We start from the raw sequence: 18,719 nt of genomic DNA, 5'->3' as shown, positions 1-18,719 counted from the left end.
AGTAGGCCAGTCTTAACTGCCCTGCTGGTTGTTGATTGGTCATTTTTCCCTCCTGGTACTTCTAGGCCTTTGGAGGACTGTCTTGTTTGTCATCTGGTCGGTGTGGATTTTCCTTGGACAGGGACTGTCAGGGCACTGATGCCTCCAGCAGAGGGCAGAGAAATCTGGATAGACCTTGCCTGAGGTAGGCGATGCAGAGCTAAATGAGCCAACCAGAATGATGAATAAAATAATAGCAATATACTGAACACTACGGGTGGCTTATATTGATATACAGCCATTGGCGCATTACTTGGATGGACCTGGCTGATCTAAAAACATCTTTTTGTTTCCATGCGAGGATCGGGGAAACGTCTAACTCAGTAACAGCAAAGTCCCATGTGTGAGCCGTATACAGGAAAAATAATCCTTAGTAACAAGATGAATTAAAGATGTTCTGGTGTAACATGGACAGGATTCAATACAGTTCTGGTTGCCCGGCGCTGGTAATTCATCACTTGTCTAGGCACAATCCATTGCATTCCGTGGGGTTACATTTTGTTCTGGACAGAATATTTATTCCAAACGTGGAATGTGCTGGCTGCTCCCAAGTGTAGATGCTGCCTTTCGTTCCTGGGTGCGCAGAGAGAAGTGTCAGAAGATCTCGGGCCTGCTGCCTGCTGGCGCCATCCAGCCATCCCACGGGAGAATGGCAGAAGTAAAGGCTACCCGGCCCACTCTGCAGCCTGCTGCATAAATGAACTCAGTGGAGTGGGGAGGGGCATCGTATCTCAAGGGCGGGGAACCTTTTTTGGGTCAGGGCCTGCTGACCCACAGAAAAATCAGTCAGGGTCTGGACGCTGAGGGAAGGCAGTGGATGAGAGGGGGACTGAGGTGTCAGCATGGGCTCCCCAGTGCTGGGGGAGGCCCTAAGCCACAACTGGCCCCTAGGCCTTAGGCTCCCCACCCCTGTCGTACATGTAGAGGTGATTAAAGAAGCAGCTCTAGAGGATAAACAAGGCCCAGTTCAAGGCTGCCCTGCAGATGCACAGCTCTGTCACTTGGGGAAAGGTCCCAGGGCAGAATTCCTTCACTGCCGGGGGGAATTCCAGGCCAGGCTGGGGGCGGGTGGGGAGCAAATGGGGTTAGCAAAGACAGATCAATAACCGGATGACTCCTCAAGTGCTGCCAGCTGCAAGGAACACAGGCCCTTGGACACGAGAGGGCTGTTATGAGGTCATGTCGCACGGCCAAAAAACACCCCGTCAGTCCCAGGATTGTGCCCCTCCCCCAATCTCAGTCACCACGCTGGGTTCTGCCCACGGGCTCAGAGAAGAATGGGAACCACAGTCTCGAACAGGTGAACGTAACAACTCTCAGCCAAGTTCCTGGCTAAGGCCAGGCATGATGGTTGAGCTGAGCGGCGGTGGCATATCAATATCGACATTCTGCACATTCCAAAGCCCGGATCGGTACAGCACAGCCAGTCCTTTCATTCTCAATCACGTCACTGCTACAAGGAACGTTATTCCTGTTCCATCCCCCCAAAAAAAAGAGAGAAAAAGAAATACACCAGGCGTTTCAGTGAGGTGGAGCTTTAACCAAAACCCGCTGGAGAGGTCAGAGGAGGCCAGAAAATCCCAGCCAGATTCCCTGAGACTCAGTATGCTAACAAGCCTTCATTTTTTAAAAAGGGTCCCAACGAGTATTATCACGAGAGATTGCCCTGATGCCCAATAATTCATTTGAATCAATCTTAAAACCACAGCAGTGACACATCCATTGAACTCTCCACCGCTGCCTTTTGCATGTGCATATCGTGAGACTGTGAAGTTGCTACTGAAGACCTGCCGCCAAGGGGTTCCTGCCGTTGCCAGCGGGCAGGAAACCTGAGAATGCCACGTCTGGTATTCCGGCATCTTCAAGCTCAGAGTCTGTCCCAATGGAAGGCAGCCAAGCAAGCGCCTTGCGTTCAAAAATCCCCCTCAGTCACACACTCCAGGCAGAAGCTCGCTGGAGAGGCATTGTGGAAATCACCCATCTTTGGAGAAGGGGACCACCCAGATTGTTAATTCTGATAAATCCCAAGAGCACATGCAGCAAGGAAACCAAAAGAAAATGCCCATCCAGGAAAGATTTTGAACGCAATGCACGAGGCCACAATTTTGCAACGTTGGCCTTAGAGAAGGCTTATGGAAGTTGATGATAGTCCATGCAGGAGATGAAATCAAAGAAGAGTCATGCCACGTAGCCACATCTTCCCAATGGCTGTTCCTCTTCTCTTGCTATATTTCTTCTTATGTTTTCCTTTGTGAACACGTGTGGAGTCATTTCCAGCTGGTGTCCTGGTGCCTGGAGCCAGGCAAGACATAGTAATTAAAGGGAAAGGATTTGGATGAAAGACCAGTTGGCCATGTTTTGCACTGATCTGAGCTCCTAGAGTGAAATTCACTATTGAGCCAAAGAGTCAGCACAAAGCTCATAAACTACTTAGGTCTTTAAAACAGACCTTGCACTGGCTTTCTGCAAAGAGGTGGATTCCACCCCTCTCATATATCAAGTTTATTCTGTTTTTTTCTTAATTTTGAGGCATTAAACCAACAAAAAATGTCAAGAACCAGCTCCCCTACTAACCAAGACCTCAAAAGAAATGTGAGTGTTGGAATCTATTAACTAGCACATTAAGTAGCACACCTATCAACTAGCACAAAGCCTCAAGAAAAACCCTACCGGAAACCTATTCCCCTTCCCTTGCTTTTATCTGGCCAGACCTTGTCTTAGCCCTATCTGCAACCTTTCCTGGTTTGTCAAGCTAGACTTGAAGGGCACTTTTATACTTCCCAGAAGAATAACGCTCTGGAGGTCCATCTTCTGGTGTTGGATTTAGCAGGTCTAGTACAAACTCGTAATTAAATGCTGAAGGCAGCTCCTACCGGCACCCAGTACTCCTCCGTTTGTGAGGAGTAAGGGAAGCCAAAGGAAGCATTTTCTCCCGTGGGTCTTCTGCAGTGTGGACACCACCACAGCTGAAAGTAAGCCAATTCCAGCTACGCACCTCAAGCCAAACTGTGGGGTCTAGTGTAGACCTGGCTGAACAGGCCATGGCTTGGTGTGAAGACAGCCAACAAGATCCATTCACTTGTACTAAAGCTGCCTCGAGGACCGAAGCAGCCAGCTGCTCATGTGAGATGGGGGAATATGGGAAGCAAGGAGACGGCCGACATCTGATGCTGGGAGGGAGACAAATAGCACAGCAAGGTGGGGAGCAGGTTTGGCTGTGGTAGCTCGCGCCACCCTGTTTGTTTTGTAGCCTTCGTGTGCCATCAATATACAACTTCACACTTGAGTGCTTTGTCTGTGGCCCGTTAGACCACCCTGAGGCTATGTCTAGACTGCAAGCCTCTTTCGAAAGAGGCTTTTTCGAAAGATACTTTTGAAAAAGCCTCTTTCGAAAAAGAGCGTCTAGACTGCAAGCGGAACTTTCGAAAAAGCAAGCCGCTTTTTCGAAAGGCAGTCTGGATGCTCTCTTTTGAAAAACCCCTGTTTGCATTCAAGAACACCTTTTTTCGAAAGAGCACTTTCGAAAAAAGTCGTTCTTCCTCGTAAAATGAGGTTTACCACCGTCGAAAGAAAAGCCGCGCTCTTTCAATTTAATTTCGAAAGAACGCGGCTGCAGTCTAGACACAGGTGAAGTTTTTTCGGAAAAAGGCTACTTTTTCGGAAAAAAAAACCCTGAGTCTGGACACAGCCTGAGAGTAAGCCTGATTCTAATCCCATTTATACCACTCGGGTAGCCCCACAGCCAATCATTAAGAAGACAAACATATGGATGCCAGATGCCAGCTATTTTTGCCTAGAGCCAAGTGCTCATATCGTACCCTGCAAAGGCAGATGGCTGGGATTTGTGGGGACTGGAGGATAGGGTCATAATTCAAAATGATCTAGACAAACTAGAAAAATGGTCTGAGCTAAACAGGATGAAGTTCAATAAGGACAAATGCAAAGTACTCCACTTAGGGAGGAGCAATCAGTCTCACACATACAGAATGGGAAGTGACTGTCTAGAAGGAACACTGCAGAAAGGGATCTAGCGGTCATAGTGGACCACAAGCTAAATATGACTCAGGAGTGTGATATTGTTGCAAAAACAGCCAACGTGATTTTGGGATGCATTAACAGGAGCGTTGTGAGCAAGACACAAGAAGTCGTTCTTCTGCTCTGCGTTGATTGGCCTCAACTGGAGTATTGTGTCCAGATCTGGGCACCACATTTCAAGAAAGATGAGGAGAAATTGGAGAAGGTCCCGAGAAGAGCAACAAGAATGATTAAAGGTCTAGAGAACATGGCCTGTGAGGGAAGACTGAAGGAATTGGGCTTATTCAGTTTAGAAAAGAGAAGACTGAGGGTATGTCTACACTACCCTCCTAATTCGAACTAGGAGGGTAATGTAGGCATACCGCACTTGCAAATGAAGCCCGGGATTTGAATTTCCCGGGCTTCATTTGCATAAGCTGGGCGCCGCCATTTTTAAATCCTGGCTAGTTCAAACCCCGTGCCGCGCGGCTACACGCGGCACGGAGTAGCTAGTTCGGATTAGGCTTCCTAATCCGAACTAGCTGTACTCCTTATGCAAATGAAGCCTGGGAAATTCAAATCCCGGGCTTCATTTGCAAGTGCGGTATGCCTACATTACCCCGCTAGTTCGAACTAGCGGGGTAGTGTAGACATACCCTGAGAGGGGACACGATAGCTGTTTTCAAGTACCTAAAAGGGTGTTACACGGAGGAGGGAGAAAAAATGTTCTTTTTGGCCTCTGAGGATAGGACAAGAAGTAATGGGTTTAGAATGCAGCAGGGGAGGTTTAGGTTGGACATTAGGAAAAACTTCCTCATGGTCAGGGTGGTCAAACACTGGAATAAATTGCTTAGGGAGGTTGTGGAATCTCCATCACTGGAGATATTTAAGAGCATGTTAGATAGACACCTGTCAGGGATAATCTAGATGGTGCTTGTTCCTGCCGTGAGGGCAGGGAACTGGACTGGATGAGCTCTCAACGTCCCTTCCAGTTCTGGTGTCCTATGATGCTATGATTCCCCCCACCACTTCCTAGATTGAAGCGACAGCACAGTCTGTGGAGGAGACAGGGGGCAATTATACTGCTCTATTAAGTCAACAGAAGTTGTTCTGCCCCAGTGCCCGCTTTAGCAATTAGACCAAAGGGCCTTCCAGACAAATGTGTTCAAGACCCTAAGAAGGAGGTGGTGGGAAATTTCTTCTGCCCGCCATTCACATCCTCGGGACAGTGTTGGGTATTCACTGGATAACAGTGCTGAGGGGAGTAGATGCATTAGATAGTCTTACAGATCTTCTATGGTGTATTGCCACTGCTGCTCGTTTCGCCTCTGGAGTAACAGAGCAGACTCCAGGAAAATAGACTCTTGTTTTTTTGGCAGATTATAAGCCTTTTGTTTGCTAATTAAGGAGAAAAAAAAAACCAAACAACCTGAGGTTGAAAGACTGGCCATGACTTCAACCACAACAATGAGCCACTGGCAGAGTCTGTAGTTAGGGCTTGTTTTATTTTTGGGTGAACTTTTGGCACTCATTGAATTCGCCCATAATAGCAGTCCTCTGAGCCAATGGCGATCTTCCCCATGACCATAGTGTTGTGTCCATCTACCTCTCTCTTGCCCCCAAGTGCACTCTGCACAGCTCCAAGAAGGCTAACGGCATATTAGGGTGCATTAGAAGGAGCATTGCCAGCAGATCTAGAGAAGTGATTCTTCCCCTTTATTCGGCACTGGTGAGGCTACATCCAGAGTATTGCGCACAGTTCTGGGCCCCCTTTACAGAAACGATGTGGACGCATTGAAGAAGGTCCAGCAGAGGGAAACACAAATGATTAGGGGGCTGGAGAACATGACTTGAGGAGAGACTGAAGGAATTTGGGCTTATTTAGTCTGCAGAAGAGAAGAGTGAGGGGGGATTTGATAGCAGCCTTCAACATCCTGACGGGAGGCTCCAAAGAGGATGGAGAGAGGCTGTTCTCAGTAGTGACAGATGGCAGAACAAGGAGCAATGGGCTCAAATTGCAGTGGGGGAGGTCTACGTTGGATATAAGGAAAAACTATTTCCTTGGGAGGGTGGGGAAGTACTGGGATGGATTCCCTAGGGAGGGGGTGGAATCTCCATCCCTAGAGGTTTTTAAGTCTTGGCTGGACAAAGCCCTGGCTGGGTTGATTTAGTTTGGGTTGGTCCTGCCTTGGGCAGGGGCTGGACTTGATGCCTCCAGAGGTTTCTTCCAACTCTATGGTTCTTTGACGAGAATCTTGCACGCTACACTCTCCATGTACCGTGGGGAAGACATCTAGAAGGGACCCTGCTATCCTAAAACTCTAACCTTTTGTCAGTGGGATGCAGCCATCCATGCTGTTTTACCCTCCAGTCTCCACTCAGAAAAGACTGTCAGTTGTGCACCACTCAGTAGAAGTAGGAGGTGAGTTTGGAGCAATGGCTGTACTTGGCTAAGGTGGGAACAGTAGTAGTGACCTAACCCTGGTTTGCACTCGAGCTAGGCCAAGAGATCAGAAAGGGCCAAATCTTTCACCCAAACCAAGTGTCTTTAGGCTCATGTTGGTGTAAAGAGAGTTAATCCTCCTGTCCCTGCCTGGCCATCTCCCCGTCTTGGGCCCTGACTTAATGATGGCTTCCTTTCGCGTAGCATGAATAGAATTCTAGCCTCCCTCTTCCTTGCTAAGGAGAAGAGGAGGGGCCCAAGAGGGATTGCAGGGTCTTGGAGGGGGTTAAGACCTAGATACCCCTAAACCCTCAGCCTGGTGCTGTGGCTGTCCGGGACCCCGATACCCGTCCCAGAATGACCCAGGTCTTTGTGAAATAGCCAGTTCCTCTGTTGTACTGCCTTACGCTGAACTGCACGGGGCCAAGATGAAATCAATGGCGTGACAGCGAAGTGACAAAGTGGAACCTTCAGTGGAGGCCCAGCCAATGCCTGCTACCTACGCATGGCTGCCGCTTGCTGGTGCTGGAAATCGGGTGCATGTCATGCAGACACTACTACAGCTCATGCGTCAGGAGACTGGGGTTTCAAGAGTTCTATCCCTAGTTCTTGCTGAATGCGTTGTCTGCCTGTCGCAGGATTGGGCCCAGCCTCAATTGAGACTGCTCAAGTGATGATAAAAGCCGAAAAAACAGCCCTAAGCTGCCCCTGGGCCCTGCAGAAGACAATGAGTGAGAGGGAAAGATGAGGTTTACATGTTAAATCATGGGCGGTGGGTGAAGCTCAAGCCCCACCCCTTCTTCTCAAAGCCACACCTTTTCCCCAAGACCACGCACCTTCAACAACCTTCCCCTCCCCCTCCCCAGCTAAGCCTCACCCAACCCCAGCTCTCAAGCCCAATCTTTCCTGGCCACCTGGAGGGCCAGGGCTCGCTGGACACCATGCACTGTAGGCAGTTTTGGGAAGGCAATGCCTTCCCTTGCCTGCATTGCCCACCACACATGAGTTGAACTACGTTCTTGTGCCCTCAAAGGAGGGTTTGAAAAGATTCTGGGTATGATACTGACTATTTCCTGGACTGGGGAAGGAGCCCACCAGCCTACCCCATCACCTGTTTTGCTCCTTACGTGCAGGCCAATCAAGAGAAAAACAAGATGGATTGTAATGCGCTGTGTTAGGGGATTACTACATTTCCTCTTCCGCTCCATTCAGGAAAAGTCAAGCCTAACAGTCTAAAATTCAGGTATGCCTTACAGCTCTTCAGTGAAAAAAATCCCAAACATTTCCCAATGAGATTCATTTTTTTTCCTTCTAAAATCTTTCGGCTTGGAAACGCGGTGATTTATTTACTCGGGGTACATGAAATCAGATTCCTGCCGAAGGCCTGTTCTGATTCCAGCAGCTAGAGGCTGCTGGCTACAGTAGTTAGGTTCTAATGACCTCCTTTCAAGCCTTCAGAGAAACAAAAGCAAGTCGCAGTACTCCCAATCCTCCACGAGGTGTCAGACCTAAATTAAGTCTGCAGACATGGCCTGGCTGCATTGCAATGCAGCAGCAGGACTTTGCTGGTTAATTTCCTCCTCCCGGGGGACAGGTGGTAGGGGGAGGCATTTAACTGTGGTTGGGTGATTCAGATGCAAAGCAAACAAAGCAGAAAGGAAGAGGATATATTTTCAGGGTGGCCATTTGAAAGCCTCAATTTCAGGAGGCCCAAATAAGAAACCGGAGGGGAGGGGGGTGGCTGGATTTTCAAAGTTGCTAACCAACTAGAGCGGGGTGGGCAATAATTTTAGATGCGGGGGGGGGGCACTTCAGAAATTTTTGAAGTGGCCCCAAGCTGCCTCAAAAGGGGCAGGGCCTGAGGCAGAAAGGGTGGGGCCACACTTCCATGCTTCCCCACCCACAGACCCTGACTGTCCGGGGTTGTGGGGAGCACGTGAAGTCTTTGCCCCCACCTCCCAAGAGAGAACCACCAGCTGTTCTGAACAGCTGGCGGTTCCCTCTAGGCTCCTGCGCTCGTGGTGGCGGAAGTAGACTTTGCACATGCCCCCTGCCCCCACATCAATCAGTCTCTTGCTCCCTGTCCTTGGTGGGGGAGGACACTTTGCGTACTCCCCCATCCCTTGGGGTAAGGGAGCGGCAGGGAGTCTGTAGGCTGGCTCAACCCGCTTGGCGGGCCAGAGCTGGCCCACAAGTGGCCCTTTTGCCTAGCCCTGACCTAGAGACATTCTGGACCTCAGCTGGGTGCTCAGGGCTTTCTGAAAATGGAGCTGTAGGTGTCACAAGTTGGACTCCAAAATCCAGGAGTCTTGCAGCCTTCAGGAATAAAACATCTCAGGGGCGGGAGGGTGCTTTGCCCAGCAGTAAGTGTAAACAAAATAAGAATCGCAAAGAAAACCACTAACAACCGCATTGATAGAGAACGCGGCTCAGTTGCTCGTGTCTCTCAGTAAGGCAGAAACTCCTGCTGCAAAGGCACAGTATTGCATGAGGAGGATGTTGATATTGGAGGTAATTTGCAAGAAAATAAAACCATTACACAAGAAGAAAAGCACATTCCGGCGAGGCGAGTTATAGGTTCCCGAGTGAAATCCAAGGAAGACCATGGCACGCCCTAGAGAAAGGAACACGATCGACTGCAGGAGGAGTGGTGGAGATATTTTGGCTCCTAATAAGTGGATTCTTTAAGACCCTGAGTCTGAAGTTAACTCCTATTTTTCCTGGGCTAGGAGCCTTCTGTGTGTTTGAATGAAAGTGTTTCACACCTAGAGTCCAGCTCCTGCATCCTCTCCATCCTGCAGAGAAACCTTAATTCTGTATTTACAGCACTGCAGCACCTTCTGAGCTGGCAGAAAACACTGCCTGCTCTCTAGCATCTCAGACAAATGCACACCCTATCTGTGGCCCCTCAAAGCCGCAGGACCTCCTCGTCAACCTGTCCCTGGCTATGCCAAGATGGCAATTTACAAGACCAGGGAGCAGAGATTGGCCGAAGGAGGGATCTGTGACTGAGGGGCCTATTTTTGCTTCTGTATCTGCTCACGCATCCAAGCAGAGTTCCACAGGGTGGCATCCGCTGGGTCCCTCGAGGCCTGCAAGGGGCAGTGGGTGCTGTCCGGGACTCTCCACTCGATGTCCCCATCCGGCTCCCTCATTTTAGCCCTTTGACCTCCTCACCCGTCCCTGTTTTCTCTTTATTTTTCCACAGGAATGATTTGGAGCCTAGTGCTCTTTGGATCTTCCTGGTAAGCTGGGGGGAGGGTCATTTAGATGTGGGCGGGCCAATGCCTGCCCACCTCCCGGACATAAATAGCAGCATCTCAGACAAGCCATGCTTGCTTCCAAACTGTTCCTGGGACACCACGTAATTACCTGTCCCATAGGAATAAAACACGTGGACAGATGTCAAAGGGTTTCTTTACACTCAGCTTCTTTTTTAAATCTTGAGTTAATTGGCTGCTAAGTCACTTGAGGTCACTGACACATTTGTAAAGGCAAGGCGGTCACTCCAGAAATATTTGTTCCTGGTTCAAACCTTCATCTTTTAACCCAGGCTGAGTTCTTCTAGGGTTACATTCCCCTCTCCCTCTCCCTCCCCCTCCCCTGCCCCGCAAGGCTCAAGTGCAAAAGGCGGTTGCTATGAAGTGCCGCTAAGAACAGCTGTTTGACACCCCAAATCACATTTTAAGGCTCCACGCTACAGAACATGAATGAACTACAGCCACCGCAGATAAATCCATTGTACTTACTCTCTCGCCAGGATCACCCACTGGACCGACGGGCCCAGTAGTCCCCGGAGGTCCTGGAAGACCCTAGTATGGAAAAGACAGGACAAAAAAATTAGGTGCGAGAAAGGAACGTGTGTGGTTATTTGTCCGAGTGTGCGTGCACAAACAGAATGGGAGCTGCTTGTTTATTTTAGTAGAGTAGCTTTGATCTTGAAAGTCTCTGATACTGTGAGGGCAGGAGCCTGGACTTCATGACCTCTCAAGAGGTCCCTTCCAGTTCTAGTGTTCTAGGCTATCCTGGTGGGGCATATGGATATAATAAAGCCCAGAGAAGGACCCAAAGAAGTGTTAAAAAAAAACAACTTACAGCTGGGCCTTCGGGACCAGGTGGTCCTTCGATGAGCATGCCCTGGAAAACAGTAAAAGAGATTGGTGATTAGCAAGACACGTCCCCAGTGCGACATCAGCCATGGATCTCAAACATCAAGCAGTCATGTCACTTCTTAGCTAACTCCGACTTCCACGGCTCGCGTGCCCAGCAGGTGTGAGAACATCCTGCTCCTGAATAGCTTCCCCCCGTCTCACCTGAGTCAATTACAAGCCCATTGCTATGGGCACTCCACATACATTGAAAAGCAAAATGCCAACTAGTTCAGCCCACACCAGGTGCAACTCAAAGCCAAGATCCTAATACCCTTCCCAGATTCGCACCGATGACAGCAGAATCCTCGCTTATCTTAGCAAAACGAAGCAGTGCTGGAGTTTTGAGGCGGTGATCCCTTTGCTCGAAATGCTCCCTCTAGTGCCAATCAAAATCTATGGCATTTCCAGGGGTTTTTAAATGTCTTTATGCAGTGATTTCCTGAGTGGACTTATGAGATCATTGTGCGGGTACCATGCCAGGATAACGTTCTCTCATTTTTTTTAAACAATTAAATATTTAGTTATTCCTTTAACTGGTGGACATGTTGTGCTCAATGGGATTTTTTTAAGGGAGATGGAGGGACGATAGGAAAGAAACTTTCTAATGAAAGAGTCAGAAGCGTGGCTGCAGGGCAGTTTAGGGAAAAGGACCTATAGGGAAACGGACTAGGAATACAGGTACAAAAGGCTCCATGGCTCAAGCTCCATCCTTCCATCGCTGGGCCACTGATGGAGTTCAATGTAATCCAGCAATGTACCCACATTCCAAGCAGCAGTTTCACCTCTCGCCCGCTATTTTGCAGCCAACAGAGTCAGTACTCCTCCAGCCTGAAATCAGCCCATAAAAGTCAGCAAATGTCAAATTGACTCAGTGAGGAGAAGCCTGGGAAGCAGCCAGCCCAGGGATCGAGTTACGCTTCCCTCTCGGAGGAGGGTGGTCTCCCCGGGTCAGGGTTGAAGCGAAGGCCAGGCAGCGAAGCGGATCCGGTGGAAGAGGGGGTCTGACGTCACCCCAGCTGCCTGTGTCCTACCCAGTGGAAAAGGCAGAGCGGAGTGAAACTGTCAGGGAGTCTTGCCCCAATTCCCACACTCCTCCAGCACCCCCAGGAGAGAAAACACATCAAACTATACTGGTCCCCCAGTGGGATACATGCTCACACACGTCCCCTTTGCAGCCATATCTCTTGGCTTGCACAAACTTTTTTTTTTTTTTTTTTTTTTTTACAAATGCTTCCCATTTCTAGCTTCTTTAAGGGCTGGTTTCTGGCTTGTTTGGATATACAATGGCCCAATACTCTGAGGCTCCAGTGAAATCAATGCACTTGTGCCAATATACATTAGTGCAGAATTTGCTTCATGGACCATAGCCTACAGCAATTTAACATCATTGTTCCGCTGCAGTAGATGTACATGGGCGTGAGAATAGACTCATGCATGGCATTCATTTGTCTTGAGGTAGGACAGTGAAATTTTCCCCCTAGGGGGGAGGATAAGGCGGGGAACTCGCTAAGCGGCATGAAACTGAATCGCACCGCTGCAAAATCTGGGGGACACGATACCGCCAGCTTTGGAAGAGATGCGCCCAGGAGTTTTATGGCAAGCAACAGGCAAGGAGCAGGAAAATAAAACAGTAGTTAAAAATACCAGGGATGAGGCTGGTGGTGCTAGGAACAGTCTGAGCAATGGGATAACTGGCCAAAGGATGGAGGGAGGCGGAAAGAGAGAAATGCCCCGGGACCCAGCATGAGGGAGCGAGATGCGAACCTTCCCCTGCCCACACATTCCTGGCACTCTTCCCTGGTGTGCCAGGAGATGGCAGCTCTTTGCAAGGCAAGGCAGGTTTAAGACACTTAGCCTTGGGGTGACAAGTGGGAGCACGGGTCTGTGGTACTGGAATTTGGACCGATGCAGAAGCGGTACATATCACAGCTACACGGGCTGAATCCCGGCTGATGGGGTGAGACCAGAGGCCTTAAGAAATCTCTTCCTTTCTGCATCAGGAGCACAGGAACTGAGTGCAAGGACTTCTCTAGCTCCGGAGAGACCCTTCGAGTGTGACCAAGCTTCTGTTCAAGGGGCCACGGTCTACAGGACATAACTGACTAGCGCACAGTAGGTGTTAGCAGTAGAATCCAGCTCTACACACTCTATTTCCTCTTATTTCAGAGGAACCGGGGCAATAAGTAAAGCAGGGGCGGGGAATCGTTTTTGGGGCAGGGGCCGCTGACCCGCAGGTAAAAAAAATTCAGTCAGGGGCTGCACACAAGTCAGAAGCAAAAAAAAAAAAAAAAAAACCCACCTCACTGACACCTGAGATGCAGAAAGACTCTCCCCACATTCCCCTCACATGCCTGGATAGTAGACTGTGTGCCCCAGCCGCATGGGGGGAGAGGCCTGGAGCACCAGCATGGGCTCCCCAATACTGGGGGAGTGGAGCCTGGATCCGGCTTGCCTGGATCTTGTCCCTGAGGCTCGGGCCTCGCCAGTACTGGGGGTGAAGCCCCAAGCTGCAGGGGCCGAATCCAGGCAAGCCAGGGGCCACATCCGGCCCTCAGGCCTCAGTTTCTCCATCCCTGAAGTAAAGTGAGTAGGGGGAAGAATCACTAAGTGCAAGAGGCCCCGCTTGTGGGCCTTCATTGAGCCAAACTCCAAGCTGAGGCTCTCCAGTCCTGACCATTTGGGACCAGAGCAGGGAGAGGACGGTTCAGTCTTTATGGCCCACGTGGCTACTGGCCGCTCTGCTGAGATGGCTGACAAAGGACGGGAGAGGGGGGCGGTTTCAGTTTCCCTGCTCGCAGGGAATGATGGGCAGAAATTGCTGGCTGCTTTGCAAAGAAAGGACGCCTCTAAGCCTCTCTTCAGTCCATTTCCTTCGAGAAACTGGACCAACGAAGGCACCTCCCATCTGCCTGCGTGGCAGCTTTGGAGACTAGCTTCATCTCCAGACTTCCACCTCCTCTCAGGGCTGATAAACTCCCCTCAGCGCCGCAGAAAATCATTGCCCATATAAGGCGCCTTATGACCTTCCAGAGCTCCTGGGTGCCAGATTTATGTGGGAAATACTTGAAACAGTCTCTTGAATGGCCACAGCCCTGAGAACTTGGCTTCCCCCAGCCAATCGGCAAAGCAATAAAGGCCCCTCAGAGAGGACGGGAGAGGAAGGTCTAATTAACCTATTCATGCTACAGACCGCCTGGGCATGCTCCCATGTTTATCCGTCTGTTTATGTTAGGCTCTGGCTTTGGGGACATCTGGAAAGTCTCCTCAGTGAGAAATTCCAACAGTTTACATTATCGGTACCACACCACAAGGCAGAGGAGTAAGAAACAGGCTGTGTGACAGGCGGGAGAGACACGCAGGGAAGAGGAGGGAACAAAAACTCTGACCAGGAGCTGTAGATGTGAGAACCCATTCCGTCCTGGCTTCATAAGATGTTAAAGCGCTGTGAGAACGTTGTTCCTAATTTGCTTTCACCGCTTTGCATGAAGTCTCTCCGGTCTACGTCTCAACTCTGTCCCCATCCCAGAGACCCTCTTTCTTCCCCCTCCTTTCTCTGCACCCCTCCGCTGCTATAAAACGACAGGTCTCGTTAGCAGTTTCCCAATTTTGCATCCGTGCCAAGAGCCATCCTTTTCGGACAGTCTCTCAGCAAAAGGACTTGCAGAGCCATTTGTAAAAGGACATGGACATGGGGAGCCCTTAAAGTTAATCTGAAGGGATAAAAACAAAACTGTTGTTTTAATTTACCAGCTTTCCTCTGAAGAGCCCAAGCATGTTAATAAAGGTACTATAATCCTGTCCCTTTTTTTGGGCGGGGGGGAGGAGAGGGTAGGGTCAGATGTTATTCACAGTGTCAACATGTAACACCAGTTATCATAATGTGGCATCGTAGGCCTTGTTTACACCCAAAAATTAGGTCAGTTTAACTACATCGGTTGGGGCGTGAAAACAAAGCTGCTCAAGGGTGAGGATTTAACTAACCTAAGTCCCCATCTAGATAACACTACGCTGATAGGGAGATAGAAACCCCTCTAGACTGGAGAACCCGCTCCCATCAGTGGATGTAGTGTCTACACTAACGCACTACAATAGCACAGCAGTGCCACTAATGTATACACATGCTCTTAATTACAGTTCAAAGAGAACAAAAGAACAACCAGACTGGGTCAGACTAAAGGCCCATCTAGCCCAGTATGCTGTCTTCTGACAGTGGCCAATGCCAGGTGTACCAGAGGCAAAGCACAGAACAGGGACTCATCAAGTGATCTATCCCCTGTCACCCATTCTCAGCTTCTGACAGGGGCTAAGGACACCATTCCTGCCTATCCTTTGGCATTATAGATGCTTAGGCCATGTCTCCACTTGCCGGAAGATCAACGCTCTAGTAATTGATATTCTGGGGTTTGATTTAGCAGGTCTAGTAAAGACCCACTAAATCAAATGCTGAGGGCACCCCTGTTGGCATGGGTGCTCCTCACTGTTGCAAGGAGTAATGGACCTTTATAGGAGCTTTTCTCCTAGGCTAGGTCTAGACTACACTTTTTATCAGAAAAAGCTTTTTCCGATTGCTTTTGCAGAAGAGGATTTTCCACCATTTGGCCCCATCTATGGCGGAAAAGCTTCCTCTTCTGCGGAGCCCTTATTCCTCATAGAATGAGGCATACAGGGCTCCCCAAAAGAGCATGTTTGCTTTTCCACAAAAAAAGCAGAAGAGCAAATGTGTTTCCTGGACTCGGCAGAGTTTTTCCGGGATACCTAAAACCCACCAGTCTAGACGTACCCCTATAGATCTCCCACTGTGAGGCCCCTCAGAAAAATCAATGCAAGGTATGTCAGCTCCAGCTATGCAATTCACATAGCTGGAATTGAGTATCTTGCATCCATTTTCTCTGGAGGTGTAGACCTGGCCTTAGCTGGACCATTCAGCTCAAGGTTGTGCTAACCTGCTGCCTCCAGCAAGTGTCAGCACTGAGTAAGGATTGAAAGGCAGATGGACTGAAAGTTCAGAGGACTCTTTCCTTCCTCCACCCCCCACCACCGCAACCCAGCAGCTCTGATGGAAGGAAAGTGCCTTCGCTAGAAGATGAAGAGCACGAGGAATCTGCATTTCGCTCAGCTGAAGGGAACTGACAGAAGAAAGGAAAGGCAGCATTTGGTCTTGTTTATTTTCTGGCAATGGCTATATATGCTCCAGTGTGACTTGAAATAGCTAAGGCAGCCAAATTCTTTCTGGATGATTACACTTAACTATTTTGTTCGTTCTGTAACTTTTCAGATTGGACAGGGGCAGGCTAAGTTTAAGCGGGGGAGGGGCTTAATTTTTAATTTTTTCCCTGTATTTGAAGAAGGCTTTCCACACCTCAGTTAGATAAACGGGGCCATTTCGTTCCCTTTGTTCACAGAATAGAGGCTGGGCCCAGAAAGGGAGGAATTGACTTGGAGGAGAGGGAATGCTCTTTTAAAAGCACGGGTTCTAGATTTCAAAACCCTCCCTCCCCCACCGCTCTGGAAAAGGATCAAACAGGAGAGAAATAAGGAAGTGGGGGGGGGGGGAGGGGAACGGATGGGAAATGCTGTCCTCTCTTTGAGCCCTGTGTTGGCATTCTGCCAACGAAAAATTAGATTAACTGAGTTACTGGTGAGCAACGAATCTGTGCTCGGCCTTTCGGAGACTCCGGAGCAAAGCTGAATGGGGGTAATGGAAAGATTCCGAATGCATTGGGGTCTTTCTTGGGGGTGAGCAGAGGGATGCAGATAAATTGAGATCTTACAGGGCACTTATGGATGGGAAAGGGGCTATGTCATAACAGTTCCCTTCCCTGGGAACCTGTCAATCAGAGCTCACTACAACCAGTTGATCCTCCAGTTAATCCCATCAAGCCAATACACCCCGTGGAAAAGGAATCCAACTGGTCCTCCCATGGGCCATCAGGTAAACTCTGATCACACAGGGACTGAATTTTCAAAAAAATGTTGAGCATGGACATCTCACTCTTCTGAAAGCCAAGTGAGGCTTCAGGTTCTCAGGAGCTTAGAAAATAAGGCCAAGAGACTTTAACAAGGACTTTAATCTCAGCTTGCATCTCAGACCCCAGTCAGGTCACTGGAAAACTCCTGTAGATGATAAAGTGAGTGCAACGTATTTTACAACTACACTTCAAAACCAAAAACTGCCTCAAGCCAGGCCTACACCAGGGGACAAAATCGAACTAAGATATGCAACTCCAGCGTTGTGAATAGCATAGCTGGAATCAACATAAATTGGTTAGAATTATTGCAGCATCCCCACTGCAAGGAGTCAACTTCCCTTACTCCTCACGACCCGGTGGAGTACCAGAGTCCACGGGGGAGTGATCAGTGGTTGATTACGTGGGTCTTTACTAGACCCGCTAAATCGAACCCTGGGAGATCGATCCCAGCAACATCAATCTCCCATTAGGTAGGAACAAGTCCTCAAATCGGGGCCTGAGAAACTCTTGCTCATAGCGCAGGCAAAGAGAGAAGTAGAGAATGTAGAAGCTCGGTTCCGAACAATTATACAGGAGCAGTTTCAGGGTCTTTAACCACATGGAGGGAATGGACACTGAAGCAGAAAATATTCTCAGCTTCCACAGCTGTGTGCTGGGGAACCCTTTCCTAGCCACAGATGTGTGCTCCCCAGCTGTAAAATTAAGGGTGGACATGAGCTGCAAAGTTCAGACCTGGATCTAAACTCTCCCATAACTGTAGGGATTCCAGATGGAAGGCTGTTGTTCAAACCTATGACTAAGTAAAAGGTGCTGGAGTCCCAAGACAGGATCTTTCCATTTCACTTGTACATAAAAGTGGTGAAAAAAATTGGTCTAGGAATTGTTAGAATTAAAAAATTCTTACAATAAACCCTCCTCGCAAAAATCATTTTCAATTCATTTAAAATGTCCAGAAAATTTCTTACAGATTTTTCTATAAAATAATTTTTTCTCAATGTCTTTTGAAATGATTCCATAGAAAACACTGACCATTTCCCTACAAGCTGCATCTCATAAGCATCAGACATGGCTGCAGAACATATGGATCTAGAGCTGCTTTTCAATTCCATGGAGAAGATGAGTGAAGTAATTAATAACTTTTACTGGGCCAACTTCTGTTGGCGAAAGAGACAAGCTTTCAAGCACCACAGACCTTTTTTTCCAATATTGGACACTTCCATGTACAGATTCCCACACCGAAGAAGAAATCTTGTAGAAGGAGGACATCCTTACCGGTTCAATGATTGCAGGCTCTCCCTTCTGTCCTTTCTCACCTCGTGGGCCACCAATCTGTATCACACCAGAGAAACACAGGCAGTGAGTTAAAGAGGATATACACTAGTTTCAGTTAGATTCAGACTAGGAACCAGTTACTGGAGGATTGATGTGCCGGCGATCAATCTTCCAGAGTTTGATTTAGTGGGTTTAGTAAAGACCTGATAAATCAAACACTGAGGGTGCCCCCGATCGACCGAGGTACCTGAGGAGTAAGAGAAGTCAATGAGAGCAACCTCAGAAAAATCAGCGTAAGGTACGATGACTCCAGCTATACAATTGTTGAAGCTAGAATTACGTATCTTACACCAATTTTTTCCACTAGTATAGACTTGGTCCAAGACACAGTCAGCAGAGCCCACACTACTCAAGGGCAAAACTTGGTGCAGAAGACTCATAAAAAAGAGCAAAGACTTATTTTGTTACTACCTAAGTTTCTGTTCCATCTCTCTAGTGTACTGCAGTATCAGGGGTCTTGTAGAGTGGATTAGTTAAATTACATTGAATTTCTATGTGGACACACTTTTTCAAAATGTAAGTAGCCTTAATCTGATTTCACTTTAACTCATTTTGTAAGTGAATTAAATGCAAAAGAAGTAAGTGACTTTAATTCTAAATGACTGAATTCAGACGGGGGTTGAGGCAATTTACTTAATTTACAAGTCATACCTTTAGTTAATTCAGATTAATTTTTCCAAGCACTCCCATGTAAACAAGAATTAGGAATCTAATGACCCTTTTCCTTGTATAACTCCTGCGTATTATCTGGGGGAAGTGAAAGGGATTGAA

General features: G+C 48.5%; 1 protein-coding gene across 2 annotated transcripts in view; it reads right to left on the bottom strand.

Moving 5' to 3' along the window:
* Window positions 1-18,719, bottom strand: part of COL5A1 (collagen type V alpha 1 chain) — a 317,689-nt gene that overhangs the window by 142,227 nt on the left and 156,743 nt on the right. For both annotated transcript variants that reach the window (XM_075905279.2, XM_075905278.2), the window contains exons 9-11: window positions 17,889-17,945; window positions 10,592-10,633; window positions 10,246-10,308 (exon numbers count right to left, since the gene is read on the bottom strand). In XM_075905279.2, the coding sequence (XP_075761394.1) occupies window positions 10,246-10,308; window positions 10,592-10,633; window positions 17,889-17,945 (162 nt within the window). The remainder of the gene's footprint in view (window positions 1-10,245; window positions 10,309-10,591; window positions 10,634-17,888; window positions 17,946-18,719) is intronic.

This window comes from Pelodiscus sinensis, chromosome 23 (assembly GCF_052426305.1).
Source record: "Pelodiscus sinensis isolate ZL-2025 chromosome 23, ASM5242630v1, whole genome shotgun sequence".
Taxonomy (NCBI): domain Eukaryota; kingdom Metazoa; phylum Chordata; order Testudines; family Trionychidae; genus Pelodiscus; species Pelodiscus sinensis.
Note: the sequence above shows the minus strand (reverse complement) of the source record. Positions and strands in the feature narration are given on the sequence as shown.